The following is a 20,707-nucleotide window of genomic DNA, read 5'->3' as shown; positions in this document are numbered from 1 at the left end:
AACTGCAGTCGGGGCCAGACTCCCACATGGCTAACTGCAGTTCAAGTCCTGGAACCAGGCTCAGAAATCATGCCAGGCATGTGTGTGTGCCCACTTAAGATCCCAGAAAGAGAATGGAGGACAAGGGATTGCAGCAAGGCTGTCCCCCGAAGGGTTCTCATTTTCCCCCTCACTGTTTCTGTCTCTTTCTCACTCTGATGAGTGCATAAACCCTGTGGCAAAAACCTAAAAAAATGCAAAAGTTATTTAATATAAGAATAGTTTTAAGGCAATCAACTTCCAGATCATTAACTTTCTTATAAAAGGTCTTAGTATCACTTACCTGAAAAATAAACTTATATGTATACTATTTATTTTTCACTTTACAAAGGAAATATGTAGTCACATTTTTTAAAGAGTTTTTTGCCTTAGGGCATGTGCATTCACCCAAGAGATAGAAAGAGAGAGAGAGTGTGCCAATGAGGGGGAGCAGTGAGAAATCACCCTCCAGGGTGAATGGGCACACCTCAAGCTCTTCTTCATTCTCCTCCCAGGGATCTTGGGCATGCACACAAATGAGCCCACTGTGGTTTTCAACCCACTGGGTCTGGGATTTGAATCACAGTCAGTCATGTGGGACTCCAGTGATGTAACCACTATGCAATCCGCTGGCCCCAGCTATACATCTTAATATAGTTAATTAGCCTGGGGTATGAAAACACCTAAGACACCATCTAAAGGGCTGCAACTAAAAGTTGATTTGGGAAGGGGACCAGCAGGTGGCATGGTGGTTAAGGCACTGGACACTCCCACATAGCCAACCACGGTTCAAATCCTGGACCTGGTGTCTTCCTTTCTCACTTTCCCTCTCTTTCTCTGTGTCTCTCTCTGGTCAAAGTAAAATAAATGAAGGAATAAATCAAATTAAAATAAATAGATTTTTTTTAAAAAGTTGGTTTGGGAATACTTCGGCAAGGATTAATGAAAATGCATTCGAATCATGTAGCTTTGAATGTTTTAAATCTTAAACATATTTCTAAGTATTATTAGGTTGTAGAATCAATCTATTATATCCAGAATAGAATTTTTAAGTGAAATAAAATTGGCTAAGACAAAATTAGACATGTGCATAATACAGGTGGAATAATACTCTCTCAAAAAACTATGTGTAGGTGACAGTTACAATGTAAATTTTAATTTTTACGATGAATTGATATATAAAGTTTCAAATCCACTGAGCCAGAGCAATGGTCTGAAAACACAAATCACATGGTCTTCTCGACTCACTATAAAAAAAAGCTAGTATCTCGGGAAGCAGCAGTTAGCGTAATGGCTATGTCGCTGGACTACCACGTAGTAGACCGCCGTTCACGTCTCGGACCGGGTGGCTTAAATCTCACGCCGGGCGCGTGTGCGTGCGTGCCCAAGATTCCGAGAGGAGAATGGAGGAGAAGGGATTGCGGCGTGACCATCCCCCCTGGGGGGTGATTTCTCACTTTCTGTCTCTATGTCTCTGTCTGTCTGGCGAGCGCACGCGCCCTATAGCGAAAACCTCTCCAAAAAAAAAAAAAGCTAGTATCTTTATAATAATTCCTCAGCTTTTGCATATCCTGCCTACCCTGTCCACATCTGTCATGTCCACCTCCCTTACGAATTTAACCTCTCTCACTTGATTCTAGCATGAGAGTCCTCACATTTCCTCGAATAAGTCAGCTCTGTTTCTGTCTCAGAGCCTTGCATTCATTTTCTGTTCCCTTTGTCTGGGTTTCCTTTGTCCCTGAATCACAGGGTTCAGTCCTTCAGGACACTTTAGATCCGTACCCAGAGAACATTTTGTCAGAGATCACTCTGGATACATTCATTGCTATATAAAATCACTTCTATACAAAATTATGACAACCACATCAATCTGGCATTCCTCCTTTTCACCTACTTTATTAATATTATTTTACTTATTATTATGAGATCAAGGTGGGACGCTTCATAAATAGTTTCCGTTTTTAAGATCCATATGTCTAAGCCAGTGAAGACATGTGGTAGGTCTCTGATAAATATTTCTCAAAGTAATAAATGAATGTTATTCCTAAATATCCTCCAATGGCTTTGAATTACATCCAAAATAAATAGACTGGGGAGCATATCTTGGGATTGATTTACCAGTTTCATTATTACCATCCTACAGAATATTGTATGACCGGGCCCCTGATTATCTTCCACAGTCCCTTATGGAGTTCTCCACACGTAATTTTGGTATTTCTCAAATGTACCAAGCACATCTCCTTCTTGTGTACTTAGCACCTGCAGGTTTCCCTGTCTTAAAAGTTCATTTTTTATACATGCGTATGTTTCCTTCTTCACTTCATTTGACTTTCTTTTTTTATTTTTATTCTGTTGTTGTTGTTATTTTCCATGGTAGGTAACGAGACTATCATGGAAAGTTGATCGTTGTTCAAATTGGTCGCCAGCAGCACAGGGGTCATGAGATTACCTAAGTCTGAGGTTATCTAGAGTCACCAAAGCTACCAGTGCCTGCCCCCTGGCTGGGACTAGGAGGATGCTGACCAGGTTGGTTTTCATCTGATAAATGCATGCATTGCCCCCTCATGAGGGAATCAGTGCCTGTCAGCGTGTATTGACTCTAGAACTTTTAAAATTTTTTTAAAGAATTATTTAATTTTATTATTATTATTATTATTTAGTTTGCTGTAGGACTTGTGCACTCAGAGAGAGAGAGAGAGAGAAAGTGAAAAAGCTGCTAGGTCTAGGACTCGAGCCACAGTCACTCACGTGAGAGTCCAGCATCTTAACCACCATGCCACCTGCTGAGCACCTCATTTGACTTTCTACCTCCTTACAAGGGCCAGATAGAGAGGCCTGGCCTGACTGCTGAATTCATTCTCCTTATCCTGTAGCATGTGTCCCTACTTGGCATTATATTCCATAATATATATTTCATAAGAGGACTGTTTTCTCTCATTAAGATGTATGTTCCATGAAGCTAGCAATTTTTACTTGTTCACTACTGAATTCCTTGCAGTGAAAAAGTTTCCTAGCATATAATAGGTGCTAATTTAATGTCTGATGAAGGACTAAATGCCTATCTTATAGGGTAATTCTAGCAATAAAATAATATAGAATGTTATGTTATTAACATAAAACACCATGTCTAATATTTAGCAATGAAATAAACATTCATTCAAACCATGTTCAAGTGCCCCTTGAATGTGGTTTATGTACTAGTCACTGTAGTAAGTTTCGGTCATTTAAGCTTTGAGTCTTGTGAAGTGTATTCAAATTATTCCCATTTTATTCATGAGAAAACTGAGATGTCGGACTCATGGTTCCCAGTGTCGGTGAAGAACTGGCAATATTTGGGGTGGAGCTCAGGATTCCTGGCCATAGAATCTTCGCTTTTTACTTCTACACCTATTCCAATGGCTTTCAATAACCCTGATTTCAATTGTATGTATTACTAGTAGTAGTAGTATAATGTAAGGAATATGAATTTGAAACCAAGCTGCATTTGCTTTTTATGTATACTAAACATATTCAGAAATTTTGAAATTTAAGTATTAGTGACAATGATCAAGTTTCTTTTGCCCATTTTTAATTCACTACATAATCATCCATGTAATCCACCTATCGTTATTGTAATTAATCATTGGTATTTATGATCCACAGTAGAATAAACAATCAATGATCACAGCTATTAATAAGCAAGCTCTTTCAGGTGCCTACTGAAGGATTGGTATAAGATAGGCAGTCTTGGGGCCAGCAAATAGAGTGGTGGTTGTAGCACTGCACTCCCACATGATTGACTGAGTTTCAAGTCCCAGACTTCGGAGCCTGAAAATCACACTAGTACATGTGTGTGTACATGTGCCCAAAATCCCAGGAGGAGAGTGAAGAAGAAGGGACTGTGGCATGGCCATCCCCTTGGGGGGGGGTGATTTGTCACTTTCCCTTTTAATCTCTTTCACTGCTTCTCCAGTGAACATATGCATCGCATGGCAAAAAAGAAAAAAAAAAAAAAAGACAGATAGTCTTAAAGATTTGTGGAAAAAAATTTAATGCATGAATGAATGGATAATGGATCCATGAATGAAGTTTCTAAGGACAGAATAAAATCCGTGTTATTTACTCAAAGAACCATCATTTCACTGTGTGTTCTCTTAGTATTTCACATAACAATCTTTTTTCTTATGCTATTTTAATATGGTAACATTAAATTCAGTCACCATTGTAATTGTTTAATAAATGAAAAAGTGTAGGGCTCTAGTCAATTTGGCATTTTGTGATCTAAAATAGTTGTGCTCAAATATTTTTGTTCCAATACACATTTATTCGTGTATATTAATTTTGTTCTTGTATTTTCAAGCCGGTCATCATTAAAATTTCTTCATAAAATTAAGAGGTGAATAACATCCATCAAACCTATCTCAGACTGGCTAATCACAAGATAATGTTGTGATAAGTGGTTTCACAGAAATGCATTCCTAGATATCGTGACTTAAACTTCTATGCTTTTTCTACTGTCTGAGAGTCAAGCATGCTGTGCTCTAGGGCAAACAGAAAAACAATGTGTATTCTGCATCCTCATGCAAGTCAAAAGTCAATGAAGGCTTACCATCTTATTCTATTTCTACCCTCCAGCTTCATTACTGATTACTCATTTCACAGCTTCTTTTTCCTTTGATTAAAAAAAAAATGCTAGAGGGACCAGCAGTTAGCATAATGTCTATGCCGCTGGACTCTCATGTAGTCGACCACAGTTGGAGTCCCGGACACAGTGATTTAAAGTCACACCAGGCTCATATGTGTCCATGCCCAAGATCCCGAGAGAAGAATGGAGGAGAAGGATTGTGGCATGGCCATCCCTCCAGGGGGTGATTTCTCACTTTCTGTGTCTCTGTCTCGCTCTGTCTTTCTAGTGAGCACATGAACCCTATAGCAAAAACCTCTCCAAGAAACAAACAAAATGCTAGAAGGTATGTATACTCACCACAGAGATACAGAGAGACAGAGACAGGAAAGAGAGAAAGTGCCCCTAGGCAGAGTGGTTGTACCTCACTCTCTTCTCTGTCTCTCCTTTCTTTTGGGATTTTGGGCATGCACACACACACACATGCCTGGTGTACTTCTCAAGATGCTGGTTGTGGGACTTGAACCCTAGGTTTGGCCACTTGGGATTCAGCTGTCTTAACCACTGACCGGGGTGACAGCTCCACAGCTTTTTTTTTTTTTTTCAATCCCTTTAAAAATAATACCACAGCTAATTCTCATTGTCTCCCAACTAATCCTGAATATTTTCCAAGTATTTCTACAGATCAGTGTCAATGTTCAAAAATAGGCCAACGAGGATTTCTGACACCCTTATCATCAAAAGTATGGCTTCTCTATAATCCTTTGATGATAGCCATAATCTTGGTTTTAAATATACTTTTCATATATTAACTACACATGGAATTTAAGGGTACCAAAAGAGACTGCAGGGACCAGCAGATGACATCATGGTTACGTTACTAGACTCTCAAAGGCCAATCGTAGTTGGAGTCCTGGACCTGGTGGCTTCAAACTCATGCTGGGTGCATGTACTTGGGTGTCCAAAATCTCGAGAGAATGGAGAATAAATTGTGGTGTGGCCATGCCCCTTGGGGGGTGATTTTCACTTTCTGTCTCTCTGGCAAGTGCACACGTCCTTTGGCAAAAATTTCTTAAAAAAAAAAATAATAAGACTGCAGCTGTTGTGATAAATCTAAGTTATTTTTCATAGAAAGACTCCCTCAAATAGGGCTCTTTGAAGGGAAATAATGGTCACCTCTCAGTACATACATGTTTTAAGTGCTGCTATGGACAAACACTTAACATTACACATGGGATGGCCACTATAAATGGAATAAACTTAAAAGAAAATGATTAATATAGGTGCAATGTTTTCAGAAAAAAAATGATGAAAAGCAAGGTCAAAAGCAAGTCAATAGGGGAACCAGCAGTTAGCGTAATGGCTATGTCACTGGACTCCCACGTAGTCGACCACGGTTTGTGTCCTGGACCTGGTGGCTTAGAACTCACGCTGGGCACATGTGCGTGCATGCCCAAGATCCTGAGAGGAGAATGGAGGAGAAGGGATTGCGGCGTGACCATCCCCCCTGGGGGGTGATTTCTTGCTTTCTGTCTCTATGTCTCTCTCTGTCTGTCTGGTGAGCGCACGCGCCCTACAGCGAAAAAACCTCTCCAAAAAAGAAAAAAAAAAAAAGCAAGTCAATAGGAATTCTAAAGCTTCATAATGATGACTCCTTCAAAAGCTGAGAGAAAATGCAGGATTATGACAAAAGGGACGAGGAATGGGACCAAGTCGGCAAACAGAGTGAACTTCACCTTCAGTGATCTAATAAGAACACAATCACGATGTATTTTTTAGAATAAAGGAGGCACAATGTATGACAAAAGTTATAAAAATCATTATGTATATCCTACAAGCTTTAAAAAAAAAAAAAAGGAAAAAAAAGACAGCCGAATGTGATATATTCTCCAATGTAGACCGTAATCTGGCACTATCACAAGTTAATATAATTTCCAATCAATATGTCTTCTCTGTTTAAACAATGATCAAAATTAGGATGATCTAAATTCATCCCCTGTGAAAGATCAGGAAGAAATGAAAACTTAGAAATTTAACAAGTCACACACAGAAGGTTGCAATCACAATATAGCCAGGAGAACAAATGTTCAGAGCTAATGACACAAAATTGTGACCCTTTGCTCCAGCCCAAAGGCAAAGAGATAGGATACCCCAAGGGGAAGTGCTATGAATTGAGAAAGGACTGAGGAATTAAAGCGGGGATCAGATGGACCCTGCGTCTCTGCTGGAGAACGCTATATTCATTCTTTTATAGGGAAGGCAAAGCCTGGTGCTTCAGCTGTAGCACCTCAGGGTTCTAAATAAGCCTCCCCTGGCCCTCTCTGGATGACATCAGCTTTCTTCTATCTGTAAAAGCCCAGCAGTAGATTATGTCTTTGTTTAGTGTTTTTGCATGCCCTGAAGCAATAGGGCAAAGGATATGGCAAAGACTCTATCTATTTTTGAGAGCTCCCTGCAATCATTTACTTTCTTTAGGCACAGAAAGAGATGACTAGAAAATTAATTACGCAGTTTAATTATTGCGTTAAAAAATTAGAGTTGAGGGGATATGATAGCTTGTCTCTTACAGCAATTTTACAGTTTCCTATTTCAAGACTGAACTAAATTATGTTGTAACTGAAATGCATAATTGATGTCTCATAGTAGAACGGTAAAAGGTATAGTCTCTTGAACTGTAATTTATGATCCTATATAGTGTAAGGGGGAGGTTGCCCGTACCGGTCACAGTCCAATCAGGAGACAGAAACCACACCAGTAATTTAAAAGTTATATAAGGAATTATTGACTAGTAAAAAGTAGTTAACTACAAAAAGAAGTAAGAAAGAGTAGTTCAGTAGTACACAATATAGATAGTGCCTATACCACTGAGGAAGAGAGAATAAGACAGGTACAATGGGTACCTATAAATTAAGAAGGTCCCTCCACATATAGCCATAGGTATAGCACTACCAAGTCAAAGACTTAGGTGTCCCTGTTGAGGTTGTGGCTACCCCTCTCTAGTGACAAAGGAGACCTGTTAGAGTATGCAGGAGTATGTATGTATACTCCATACCCCCAGAGGGTGTGGGCTGAAACTCATCCTTTTGTGTGGCTCTGTGAATGGCAAAGAACCTTTCCAGAGGGTGTAGGTAATACCTGGGCCATGAAGTGAACATTATGAGGTCCCTTACATATGCTGCTAAGTGCCAGATGGAAAAACAGCAGTCTGAGAAATGGAAGCAAAGTCTCTTCCTCATGTTATAGCTTTATAGCATTCCCTCCAGCCACTTAAATTGGCTAAGACTAACATCAAGTCAGCAGTCAACGGTTGAATGTCTATAGTGGCCAGCTCTGATAACACAGGAAGGTCAAAGAAGCCTCAATTTGGAGAAGAGAAACTATAAATCAATAATGAGCTTGTTGGTATTTACCCCATCATTTGGTCATGGAAACTGATACAAGTAAAACTGTGCGGTCACATGTTTATGCTTATAGTTACAAATCATAATTTCTTGGTTCTTATTTTTAAATACAGTCACCTACTATGTCATTCTGACTTTAAACTACTCACCAAGAAATCATATTGTTGGCATTACCTATTCATTTAACTTTTTATACAAGTATATATAGAGCAAGTGCATGAATTTTAATTAACCGTACAACTAAGTAATTTTTTTCATATATATATACATACACACACACATACATATAAACATCATGCATGACAAGGTATGATCTATTATCAGCACCTTGGAAGCATCATTCTTATTCTCCCCCTTGCAGTAATTACTCATTTTTTAAATGTTTATATAAAATGTTTACTCGTTTTTCTTACATGTTTGGTGTAACTAATGGTGTCATTTTTCTGTTGGAGGATAAGCTTACAAGAAGTTGTTTGTAATTTAAGATCTATTTCATTTTATTATTCTGTATTTCTTTCTAAAGTCATAAAAACACTCCATGGAAACTATTATGCTATTCTTGTTTTCCTGTAACTTGACAATAGTTGATCATTTCTTTCTCATTCCAAAGGAAAATAAATGAAAAAGAAGGGGCTTCAAGAAGTTTGTGGAAAATGGAATTAAAGTACAAGCTAATTTGGGTATAGAAAAGTTCTGAAATCATTGCATAGTTTTTTTCATAGTACACATTTTTCATAAACTTTTTGAAGATCCCTTGTATAAAATATATACATCAAATCTCTCTGTTCTTTTGTTAAGAGATAGAGATAAAATTCAATTTATTTTTAGTGGTTTATGTGGTATTTTGTTGGGTTTTTTGGGGGGTTCATTTAGACAGGACCTTGCTCTGACACAATCCTTTGGCCTAAGTCTTCTGAGTAGCTAAAACCACGAGCACATGCCATCATGACAGGGTCTTTCAGACAGATTCTTGCTATATTGTCCATGCTGGGAAAGAACTCATGCTCCTCTAACCTCAGTCTCTCACGGAACTGGGACTATAGGTATGCACCACCAAACCTAGCTTTTTCGAGTGGGCTGGGAGTCTAACCAGGGTCTCCCATGTGGCCCCATGCTGCCAAGCAGCAACATTCAGCACATGTTACTGCAGCAGAACAGAATTCAAATTTTTGAGATTAAAGTCATTTTCACTAATACCAAACTGTCCCCCAAATGTTAGAAAATGCAACATGTATGCAATATAAATAAATGACAAAAACAACAAAATACCTAGCAATGATTTAGGTTACTACGGAAATTATTTAAATATATGCAAAGACAAAATTTCAAATGTATATTATTTCTTCAAAATGCAGAGCATTTAACATAGTTACAGATATGGAATATATGTATTTGTTATACAGTATCATTTTATGGAGTGTAGTGGAACAGAAAGTAATACATTACAAAGAAAAAAATGTGTTTTTTCCAAGGCTTTCATTTTAAGATGACTTTTCAATTTTGAAACTATTGAAATTTCTTGGTAGATTAAAGTTGACTAGTTATTCAGTTTGGGCTCAGCAATCAAAGCATCTCTAAAAATTTGATATTGTAAGTTTTTCTTATCCCTCTGTATTTATAGATTTCTAAAAATCTGTATTAATATTTAATACTATTGTTTACATGTAGTTTAAAAATCAAGCTTCATAATGAAGGTTGACATGTTTAGCTATATAATTTAGTTTTTTCCCACTGGTTTTCCATTATGTCAAAACTCTTTGAACTTATGATTAGACTCCATAGCCTAGAGGCTGTGAGTGTTTTTCCAGGTTTTCAAAAATATTTTAATGTCTGCCTCCTTCACTGGATTTGATTCAAATTTTTCTAATGGGAAGCATAACTTAAATAGCCTTGATTCCACATTTTAAATGTCATTTTATCTTATTGCCTTCCCTATCTTACAATCAACATATTTTTAGAAGTTTTGTGTTTGATAGTTTGCCGGTTCTTGCTTCCTATTATAATGGACTTTCAAAGATTAAGCAAATTTGCAGATTTCTCAAACAAAAGCAACTATACAGGACAGTATGCTATCAGAAGCTTCCTGAAATTAAGTAATACAATGTAAATGCTTTCTGCATAAAAATTGCATTTGCTGCATAAGGAAGTTTGCCAATAAGTTTATTTTAGGGGAAAAAATGCCACTTTGAAATAAAATACAAACAGACCATATTTTCATAGACCATATTTTCGTATTAATTATGCTGGATTTAGGAGTATCCTCTTGCATTTATATACAAGGAAATCATGTCAGGGGCTGATACATTATTTCCAAAGAGAAAAGTTATCACATACAAAATAAATAACTTTTCTAGCTTATATATTCACTTTGAATCATTTGAATGAATTAACACTCATCACAGTTTTATTAAATGCACATGTTTAAGGTGTTTAACAAAAACAATGCCATATTTAAAGTTTAGCAGCCTTGAGCATAACACTTGTTTACGCTGCTTCTATTTCCTTCATCCTTGCTTGGGAAGGATATTTGGTCATACACCCTCCTACACCCACAGCTCAGTAATTCATCCTGATCTCAGGTCTCATCTTTCCATCTCCCGTCTATTTTTTTTTATTATTATTATTCCAGGTTTCTTCCTCTTCCTTCCTTCCTCCCCACCCACTAAACCTAACCACCCACTGAAATCCTGAGTTCTCCTCCTCTGTAGGTTTTCAAAATTAGTATTTTCTTCTACTTCCCTTTAGAAATACTTTGGCATGCCTATTCCTCCCCAGGGCCCACTTGCCTACCTTAGCTCTACAATCATTCTCAATTCCTACCAATCCCTATAGAGGTTCAGGCTCAGTCATGCATTTCCCACTCTTCCATTTTCCTTTCCGTAACAAAACATTTCTTTGGAAGATGCAGCTAAGGGTGCCAAAAACCAAATTCAGTGAACCAGTGTAATAAGAGGGCTTCGCATAAGAGGAAAATGTTGGCAAAGCTCTGGTCAAGATGAACTGCATTATGGTCAGTGCCTAGCTGATTTCACTTTCATTTATAATGTGAAGACATTGTCAAGCAATTGAATCAAGCATGCCTTAAGAGTGCATGTTACTTAGAATTCCATGCCATTACAGAGTTCTTCTGAGAAGGTGGGTAGGAAGTCTGTGAGGAAACTTCTGAATGACTCTTGATAATTGTGTTGTGAAGTTTGATATTGTTGGCAAAAGTCTGTAGACTCTAGCAGCATGGCATAATATGAATAATATAAAGCAATACATTAAAAAGTAATGCCATCATTTTCTAACCTTTTTAAAAACATTGGGCACAAGATGTGAGAAAAAGGTACCTAAAATAAGTTGACACTTTTTTGGAAAACCATTTTCATATTTCCCCCACTGAAATTTCAAAATAAATTTTCTTTATCACTTTTATATCCTGTAAAATATGCTATCTTATTCACTTATTTACTTACTCAGCAAATGTTTACTGAGTACCTACTATTTAACAAACACACTTAAACATAAACAAAAAGTCTTCATGTGCAACTTACCATGGGCCATGCGGTGGAACCAGTAGTAACCGAAGTCAACTCCTAAGAAGGTTAAATACCAAGTCCATGGAGAATCCCAAGGCAAGTCGAAGAGCCTGTAGTTGTCCCAGATGTAAACATAACTGGTCAGTTCAATGCTCCTAAAAAACAAGCTGCAAAACAAAATTCACAAGCAATGATTATACCGCATTGTAGATATAATATTTTTCTTAAACAGTTTAGACAATATTTAAAAACTAATATTGGGGGACCAGCAGTCAGCGTAATGGCTATGTCGCTGGACTCTCATGTGGTCGACCATGGTTTGAGTCCTGGACCTGGTGACTTAAACTCACGCCGGGCACTTGTGCGTGCGTGCCCAAGATCCTGAGAGGAGAATGGAGGAGAAGGGATTGTGGTGTGGCCATCCCCCCTGGGGGGAGATTTCTCGCTTTCTGTCTCTCTGTCTCTCTCTGTCTGGCAAGCGCACATGCTCTATACCAAAAACCTCTCCAAAAAAAGAAAAAAACAACAACTAATATTGGATCATCAGGAAAGTCGTGACCCATTAATGTATAGAAAAACAAAAATACATCACAACTTTTCTGATGATCCATTATATTCATTTGTAAAAACTATATCTTTGAGAGATCCTATAAAAAATTCTTTCTTATTGCTCTACCATGTCTTTTACAGACTTTCTTTCCTTTAGATCAGGGTGATTCACATGATGTTTTCTTTTGTTCCATAGGCATCAGGTATGCAACTGTTTGTCCTCTCACTTTCATGGAATTTAAAAGACTATTTCTTTTTTAAATGTCTCTTAAAATACATTTCATGGATCCCATACAACATAACAACTTGTTTTCTGTGATTGTCATTTCTGTATCTTAATAAAGAACAATTTAAGGATACTTTAAAAAGTAAGTGTAAAAGGCAGAAATTTATAGATGACATTTTTAAAGAGGACTAGAAACTGTCTACTGCCTTCAAATATGTTGATTCCATAAAATGTGCTTTTAGAGTCTCATATTTTGAATGCCTCAAATTATTACTGTTTAAACTGTAAGATAAAACACTGGGTTGCTTCATATAGCATTAATACCCATCACTCACATACTCGCAGTTTTGAGCAGGTATACCTATTACCATATCTTAAAACTCAATTTCCAGTTAGTGATTACGTGGCTGAAAGAAATAGTTTTGCTCCTGAGTGCAAATCCTTGACCCAAAGAAATTGCCCATCTGGGACCCCTTTCAAAATCCCAACCTGGCCAAGCTCTGTTTACTCCAAAATTCCCTGCAAAAGTGGCCCCAAGTGTGTTTGCAAAGATTGCATGGCCCCTTTCCTGGTCCAGTCTCCTGAGGACAGTCTTTGCAGGTGTGCAAACTTCTAGACCACTCTGGTGGCCAAGTGTGGCTGTTTTTGGACATGTAGACAGAGCTGGGACAAGCAGTCTAGGAAATCCACACATATGTGTGTGAGATTGCACATGGGACAAGGAGGGTCATGAGCCAAGGGCACCAACAGAGTTTTAGAACTACAAATGTAAGAACTGGACATCTGGAACCAGCAGTTGGCATAATGGCTATGAGGCTGGACTCCCATGTAGTTGACTGCAGTTCGAGTCCCAGACCCGGTGGTGTAAATTGACATGGGGCTCATGTAGGTATGTGCCCAAGATCCCAAGAAGAAAATGGAAAAGAAGGGACTGTGGTGTGGCCATCCCCCTGGGGGAGGATTTCTTGCTTTCTCCCTCTATCTTTCTGGCTAGCGGACGCACCCTACAGCAAAAACCGCTAAAAAAATAAATAAATAAATAAAAGAACTGGACATCTAAAACCTGCCTTTCAAATTTTTATCAGGCTTATTTGTTGGAGTAGAGGGTTAGAACAAATTTTGTTTTGAAGGGAGTTAGCTTGATTGGTAACTTTGATATATTTATATGAGGACTTTTCAATAGTGCCTCTACGAACATGTAAACAGTGTAATTTGTTACTGTGTAAGGCTGTCCCATGCAAACATCTACTCAATATAAGAAGTCTATTGTCTATGAATAGAGAGTAAAGTGAACAATATCAACTTTATATGGTTTAAGCTAATAATTTCTCTAACTAAAGATTCTTTTTATTTTAGGAGAGATTCTTGTGATAGGGTATCTATACTCACTAAAGAGATAGAAAGCCAGAAATCACCCCTCAGTGGAGATGGCCACACCACAATCCCTTCTCCTCCATTCTCCTCTCAAGATTTAGGACACGCACACACATGTTACTGGTATGAGTTTGAAGCTATGGGTCTGGGACCCAACTGTGGTTGACCACATGATGTGAGAGTCCAGTGATTTAACTATTAGGCCATGTGCTGGTGCCACTAGGGATTCTTAACATTGATGCTATTGCTAGTTTGGGCCAGATAATTCTTTCCCGTAAGGGATTGGCCTGTACATTATTGAATGAGTAGTAATGTCCCTTCACTCTTTCTACTAGATTCCCCAGTTGTGACAACTAAGAATGTTCCCAGATATTGGCAAATGCTTCCTGAGGAGCAAAATTGCTACCAGTCATAATGACTTTTGGAAATAACTAATCCAGAAAGAAAAATGAAAACTTAATAGTACAATAGAAAGTTGAGATAATCTATAGCATCTCTTGTAAGCATTAATAAATGGTGTCAAAGAAGATCCATCCACAGATTCATTCAATCATTCAACAAATTCCTATTAAGAATCTACTAAGTGTAGGAACAAGTCAGAAGGGCAAGATGTTGAACAGGTAAAACACAATTACCTATCCTGGAAAGGTTTTGTAATTTATTTATTTATTTATTTATTTATTTTTAAAGAGTTTTTTTTTTTTTTTTTTTTTGCTTAAAACTTGGGTGCGCTCCCAAGAAAACGCGATTTGAGAGAGATTTTTGCTATAGAATGTGTGCGCTCGCCAGAAAGACAGAGAGAGAGATAGAGACAAAAAGCGAGAAATCACCCCCCAGGGGGAATGGCCACTCCGCAATCCCTTGTCCTCCATTCTCCTCTTGGGATCTTGGTCAAGCACGCACACATGCCCGGCATGAGTTTAAGCCACCAGGTCCAGAACACAAACTGTGGTCGACTACATGGGAGTCCAGCGACATAGCCATTATGCTAACTGCTGGTCCCTTGTTATCATTTTAAAAATGTGTTATCTTCCTTGTCAGTTACAGTGATCATTAAAATAGGCACTGGGATACCAATACCTCAATAAAAGGGAAAAAGTCCCTGAATAATGTCCATTTATAAAACAAAGAGAACCTTCCTGCAGTTGAAATACCATTTTATTTCCTGTACAGGCGTCAGGTCTTGAGCAGATACTGAGTTTAGTACACTGTCAATTGACTTATTAGAGTTGACACAAATAGAGCTGAAATATGCCTGACATACTACAGTCAAGGCCTTTTTTTTCCCTTCACACTTTAGCATAAAGCCAAAATTTCTTCAAGGCAAAGGAAAAGGGGGAAGCTGTGGGAGTTAAATTCCCTGCTCTCTATCAGCAAGGAGAATATGATCCTCTTCCATTATACCTGTGAAAGCTTAGCCATGGAGTGCCCACAACTAAAAACAAATTTCTGAAGTGATACAGCTGGGAAATGATGATCAAGCTCTCGAAAGCCCTTGATTGCAGGAAATAGCACCTACATTTTCAAAAATGTTCCCACCAGACCTTGAATCATAAACCAAAGCTCCTTCTTCTTACTATTCCCAGTTCTTCCACCCTCCCCATCTTCCCACTCTGTAACCCCTGCATATGACTCTGCACTCTGGAATTCAGGCTTAAATCCTCTCAACCCCGTCTTGTGGGAAGAGACATGTATAATATGTATGTATATAATAAGTTTATTTTATCATGTGGACATAGAATTTTGGGTATTCTACAGGGCTTAGAATTACCAAATATGAGATATCTTTTATATTAATACTTTAAGTTTGAATGTGAGACAAAAAATTTACCTAAATATAGACCTTAGAATCTTCTTATTAGCAACCATGTACATAGAAACCTTTCTCCCATTGTCCTATTTTCTTCATAAGTTTCCACAAATAGTAGTTTTCTCTTGGGTCTAAAGTATCTTTGGCAAATGAAAGGTAGCTTATGTTTCTAATTAGTGAGACGATTCTTTATGTGTTTTATATAACATTTTCTCTCATGACTAGGAATTCGTCCTATCAATATTCAGTTATCGTAAACAGCTGGTAAGGTCCTCAATTATTAATACTATTCATACTGACTCCAGATCTTTTAAAAAATGAAATTTAGTTATAATGTTGAGATTAAAAGATAATTGATTATAGAAACATAATAAATGGTTGTGAATACCAGATACAGTGTGGGAAGAGGAAGGGTGAAGGAGTAGTGTCTGAGCAAGGACATTAAAGAGAAAAATAGAGAGGCAAGGCATTTATGGCACAAAGAAATGGGTTATTATCAGTTGAGGGATAACCTTATAGTATCATCAATTGGATTGGTGTGAAATGTACACATGTTGGAATTTTCACTTTGCAAGCTAGGTCGTGTGATTGAATATATAAAAGAAATTGAAATAATAATAAAAAACAAATTAATAAAGTAAAAATAATAATTGATTAATTATAAATACATGTTACATGGGGTTGAGAGTTACAAGCTTTCTAGAATTCAAGGTCATCTCAGTCTGAATCTACCCATTGCCAAGAGGAGACATGGACTATTGAACATGCCATTCAGCCTCTCAATGCATCAAGGCTAATTGAAGATATGAGAACATTCAGCTGAATAGACCCTAAAATTATCTAGCACTCAAATGCTCTCATGGCATTGTCATTAAGAAAGTAAGTGGATTTTAAGGAAAATTCTCATTACAAACTGCTAAGATTTCAAAGCAACTTTCAGAGTGGGTGACATTAGATACCCTGACTCAGACATCTGCCAATCTATACTGTCATTATTGTCATTATAGGTACGTTTAGTGTTTGATTTGTCCAGATTATACAAAACTGAAGGGAAATAAAACTATAAACATTTTTATTTCTAATCATCTTTTAATAAGCCAGAAAATAGATCAATGTTTAATTATTGTATAAAAATTCTTTACAATTCCAGAAAGTTATGCGTAAATTTATATATTCATTTTCCTGAGAAATTTTGTTATTTATTTCAAAAATCTCTTCAACCTGACCCAGGAACTTACACTGCCTTTCTGAAGAGCTGCTGCCACTTTTGCTCCATCTAGTGGAATATTGATTTTTGCTCTGTAATAAGATAGGTAACACCACCTCTACCTTCTGCAAACAGATAAAGCTGGCACTGCCATGTCTCACTGTGAAATGGCATGGCACGAGACACTCAAATTAATTTCTTTTTTACAACCATAATAAAATCATAAACCTCTGTAAACAGAATGTGGTAGGTTTGGGAGAAATAAATTTGCTACCTCCTTTTCTTTGTAGCAAAATGTGTTACTCTATTACAGGAGCATGTAAATCCAGACTGATAAGCAAATGAAGCTTGAATTCATTAGGGAATGTTAGTCTAAAAACAAGGCTCTGACGTTTAACCGATAATAACAGACAAAGCTTATTTAGAAGGTTTCTAAGGTAAAAGTTAAGAGGAAATGAGACATGCTTCCTACCAAATATAATTAACCAAAAAATGTGTTATCTTCCTTGTCAGTTACAGTGATCATTAAAATAGGCACTGGGATACCAATACCTCAATAAAAGGGAAAAAGTCCCTGAATAATGTCCATTTATAAAACAAAGAGAACCTTCCTGCAGTTGAAATACCATTTTATTTCCTGTACAGGCGTCAGGTCTTGAGCAGATACTGAGTTTAGTACACTGTCAATTGACTTATTAGAGTTGACACAAATAGAGCTGAAATATGCCTGACATACTACAGTCAAGGCCTTTTTTTTCCCTTCACACTTTAGCATAAAGCCAAAATTTCTTCAAGGCAAAGGAAAAGGGGGAAGCTGTGGGAGTTAAATTCCCTGCTCTCTATCAGCAAGGAGAATATGATCCTCTTCCATTATACCTGTGAAAGCTTAGCCATGGAGTGCCCACAACTAAAAACAAATTTCTGAAGTGATACAGCTGGGAAATGATGATCAAGCTCTCGAAAGCCCTTGATTGCAGGAAATAGCACCTACATTTTCAAAAATGTTCCCACCAGACCTTGAATCATAAACCAAAGCTCCTTCTTCTTACTATTCCCAGTTCTTCCACCCTCCCCATCTTCCCACTCTGTAACCCCTGCATATGACTCTGCACTCTGGAATTCAGGCTTAAATCCTCTCAACCCCGTCTTGTGGGAAGAGACATGTATAATATGTATGTATATAATAAGTTTATTTTATCATGTGGACATAGAATTTTGGGTATTCTACAGGGCTTAGAATTACCAAATATGAGATATCTTTTATATTAATACTTTAAGTTTGAATGTGAGACAAAAAATTTACCTAAATATAGACCTTAGAATCTTCTTATTAGCAACCATGTACATAGAAACCTTTCTCCCATTGTCCTATTTTCTTCATAAGTTTCCACAAATAGTAGTTTTCTCTTGGGTCTAAAGTATCTTTGGCAAATGAAAGGTAGCTTATGTTTCTAATTAGTGAGACGATTCTTTATGTGTTTTATATAACATTTTCTCTCATGACTAGGAATTCGTCCTATCAATATTCAGTTATCGTAAACAGCTGGTAAGGTCCTCAATTATTAATACTATTCATACTGACTCCAGATCTTTTAAAAAATGAAATTTAGTTATAATGTTGAGATTAAAAGATAATTGATTATAGAAACATAATAAATGGTTGTGAATACCAGATACAGTGTGGGAAGAGGAAGGGTGAAGGAGTAGTGTCTGAGCAAGGACATTAAAGAGAAAAATAGAGAGGCAAGGCATTTATGGCACAAAGAAATGGGTTATTATCAGTTGAGGGATAACCTTATAGTATCATCAATTGGATTGGTGTGAAATGTACACATGTTGGAATTTTCACTTTGCAAGCTAGGTCGTGTGATTGAATATATAAAAGAAATTGAAATAATAATAAAAAACAAATTAATAAAGTAAAAATAATAATTGATTAATTATAAATACATGTTACATGGGGTTGAGAGTTACAAGCTTTCTAGAATTCAAGGTCATCTCAGTCTGAATCTACCCATTGCCAAGAGGAGACATGGACTATTGAACATGCCATTCAGCCTCTCAATGCATCAAGGCTAATTGAAGATATGAGAACATTCAGCTGAATAGACCCTAAAATTATCTAGCACTCAAATGCTCTCATGGCATTGTCATTAAGAAAGTAAGTGGATTTTAAGGAAAATTCTCATTACAAACTGCTAAGATTTCAAAGCAACTTTCAGAGTGGGTGACATTAGATACCCTGACTCAGACATCTGCCAATCTATACTGTCATTATTGTCATTATAGGTACGTTTAGTGTTTGATTTGTCCAGATTATACAAAACTGAAGGGAAATAAAACTATAAACATTTTTATTTCTAATCATCTTTTAATAAGCCAGAAAATAGATCAATGTTTAATTATTGTATAAAAATTCTTTACAATTCCAGAAAGTTATGCGTAAATTTATATATTCATTTTCCTGAGAAATTTTGTTATTTATTTCAAAAATCTCTTCAACCTGACCCAGGAACTTACACTGCCTTTCTGAAGAGCTGCTGCCACTTTTGCTCCATCTAGTGGAATATTGATTTTTGCTCTGTAATAAGATAGGTAACACCACCTCTACCTTCTGCAAACAGATAAAGCTGGCACTGCCATGTCTCACTGTGAAATGGCATGGCACGAGACACTCAAATTAATTTCTTTTTTACAACCATAATAAAATCATAAACCTCTGTAAACAGAATGTGGTAGGTTTGGGAGAAATAAATTTGCTACCTCCTTTTCTTTGTAGCAAAATGTGTTACTCTATTACAGGAGCATGTAAATCCAGACTGATAAGCAAATGAAGCTTGAATTCATTAGGGAATGTTAGTCTAAAAACAAGGCTCTGACGTTTAACCGATAATAACAGACAAAGCTTATTTAGAAGGTTTCTAAGGTAAAAGTTAAGAGGAAATGAGACATGCTTCCTACCAAATATAATTAACCAACCAAGTTTTTTACATCTACTTTTCTTACAAGGAGTGTGTTAAAAATGATGTTCTAAGTTAACAAAATATTTTAATATTCATAATAAAATATTATTAACATGACATTACATAGTTCTCTCTTGTTTTGGACAATGAATAACTGCTTATTAACTTCATCATATAACATGATATGAGCTCATTTACTAGAAATCTGATGTTGCCAAAGGTAGTATTGCTCCTGATGCTCAAATCTAGTATAAAACCCCAGTACACAATTTTCTTTTATTCTCCAGCCCCACCCTAAGGAGTCAAAAGTATTTCAAAGAAATTTAATTTCCTTCTCTTTAAATTTTTTTTCAATGAATTGAAACTTTCTTGTCAGGAATGGAAAATTCCATGGCAGGCATGGCCAGTAAAAGTGTGCATATGTATGGCTGAACATTCTGGAGCTTGCTCTATAGTAAAAATTGGCAGTGACCCATATGTATTAAAAGTGGAGTGTCCCCAACTTTATTTGAAAATTTACCTACTTAAATTATCCCTCCAACCTATTGCAATTTGATTTATAATCTGCTTTTTCAACAGAATAAATGAACCCATTAAAAACAAACATACTGTAGATATTTATATCGGGAATAAAACTTCTCTGGGGAGGATGCAATTTATGGAAGCAGAAACATTTGGAAGGAAGTAACAAATTGAGGTCCCGGTTTTCTAATGAAGGATTGAAAATTGAGTTCTGCTTAAACAAGCAGAGGGGGAAAAAAAAAAGAAATGTGATTATTTTTCACTCGTTAACATTTAAGTCAGTAGTGGGATATTTCACAAGTTTCAGATAGATTTTTTTTCTTTTAATACATTTGGTAAAACATTTTGTTAAATTAATTTTAATTTTTCATCATCACAAATGCAAGTAGTTGATAGGAAGGCAGATTATCTACATATGATACACTGTGTTTAACTATGATAAATAGAAATATCTGTTCATAACTTCAGGCCTAAACTCTGACTAGGAGGACTGCCTACTGGATTTCGGAAGAG

At 36.8% G+C, this 20,707-nt stretch overlaps 1 protein-coding gene across 1 annotated transcript in view; it reads right to left on the bottom strand.

Moving 5' to 3' along the window:
* AGMO (alkylglycerol monooxygenase) overlaps positions 1-20,707 on the bottom strand; it is a gene marked incomplete in the record, with an annotated part of 412,025 nt that overhangs the window by 383,581 nt on the left and 7,737 nt on the right. The window contains 1 exon segment of the mRNA XM_027768353.1: positions 11,559-11,710. Within this exon segment, the coding sequence (XP_027624154.1) occupies positions 11,559-11,710 (152 nt within the window).

This window comes from Tupaia chinensis, unplaced genomic scaffold (assembly GCF_000334495.1).
Source record: "Tupaia chinensis unplaced genomic scaffold, TupChi_1.0 Scaffold145916_1, whole genome shotgun sequence".
NCBI lineage: Eukaryota > Metazoa > Chordata > Mammalia > Scandentia > Tupaiidae > Tupaia > Tupaia belangeri.
Note: the sequence above shows the minus strand (reverse complement) of the source record. Positions and strands in the feature narration are given on the sequence as shown.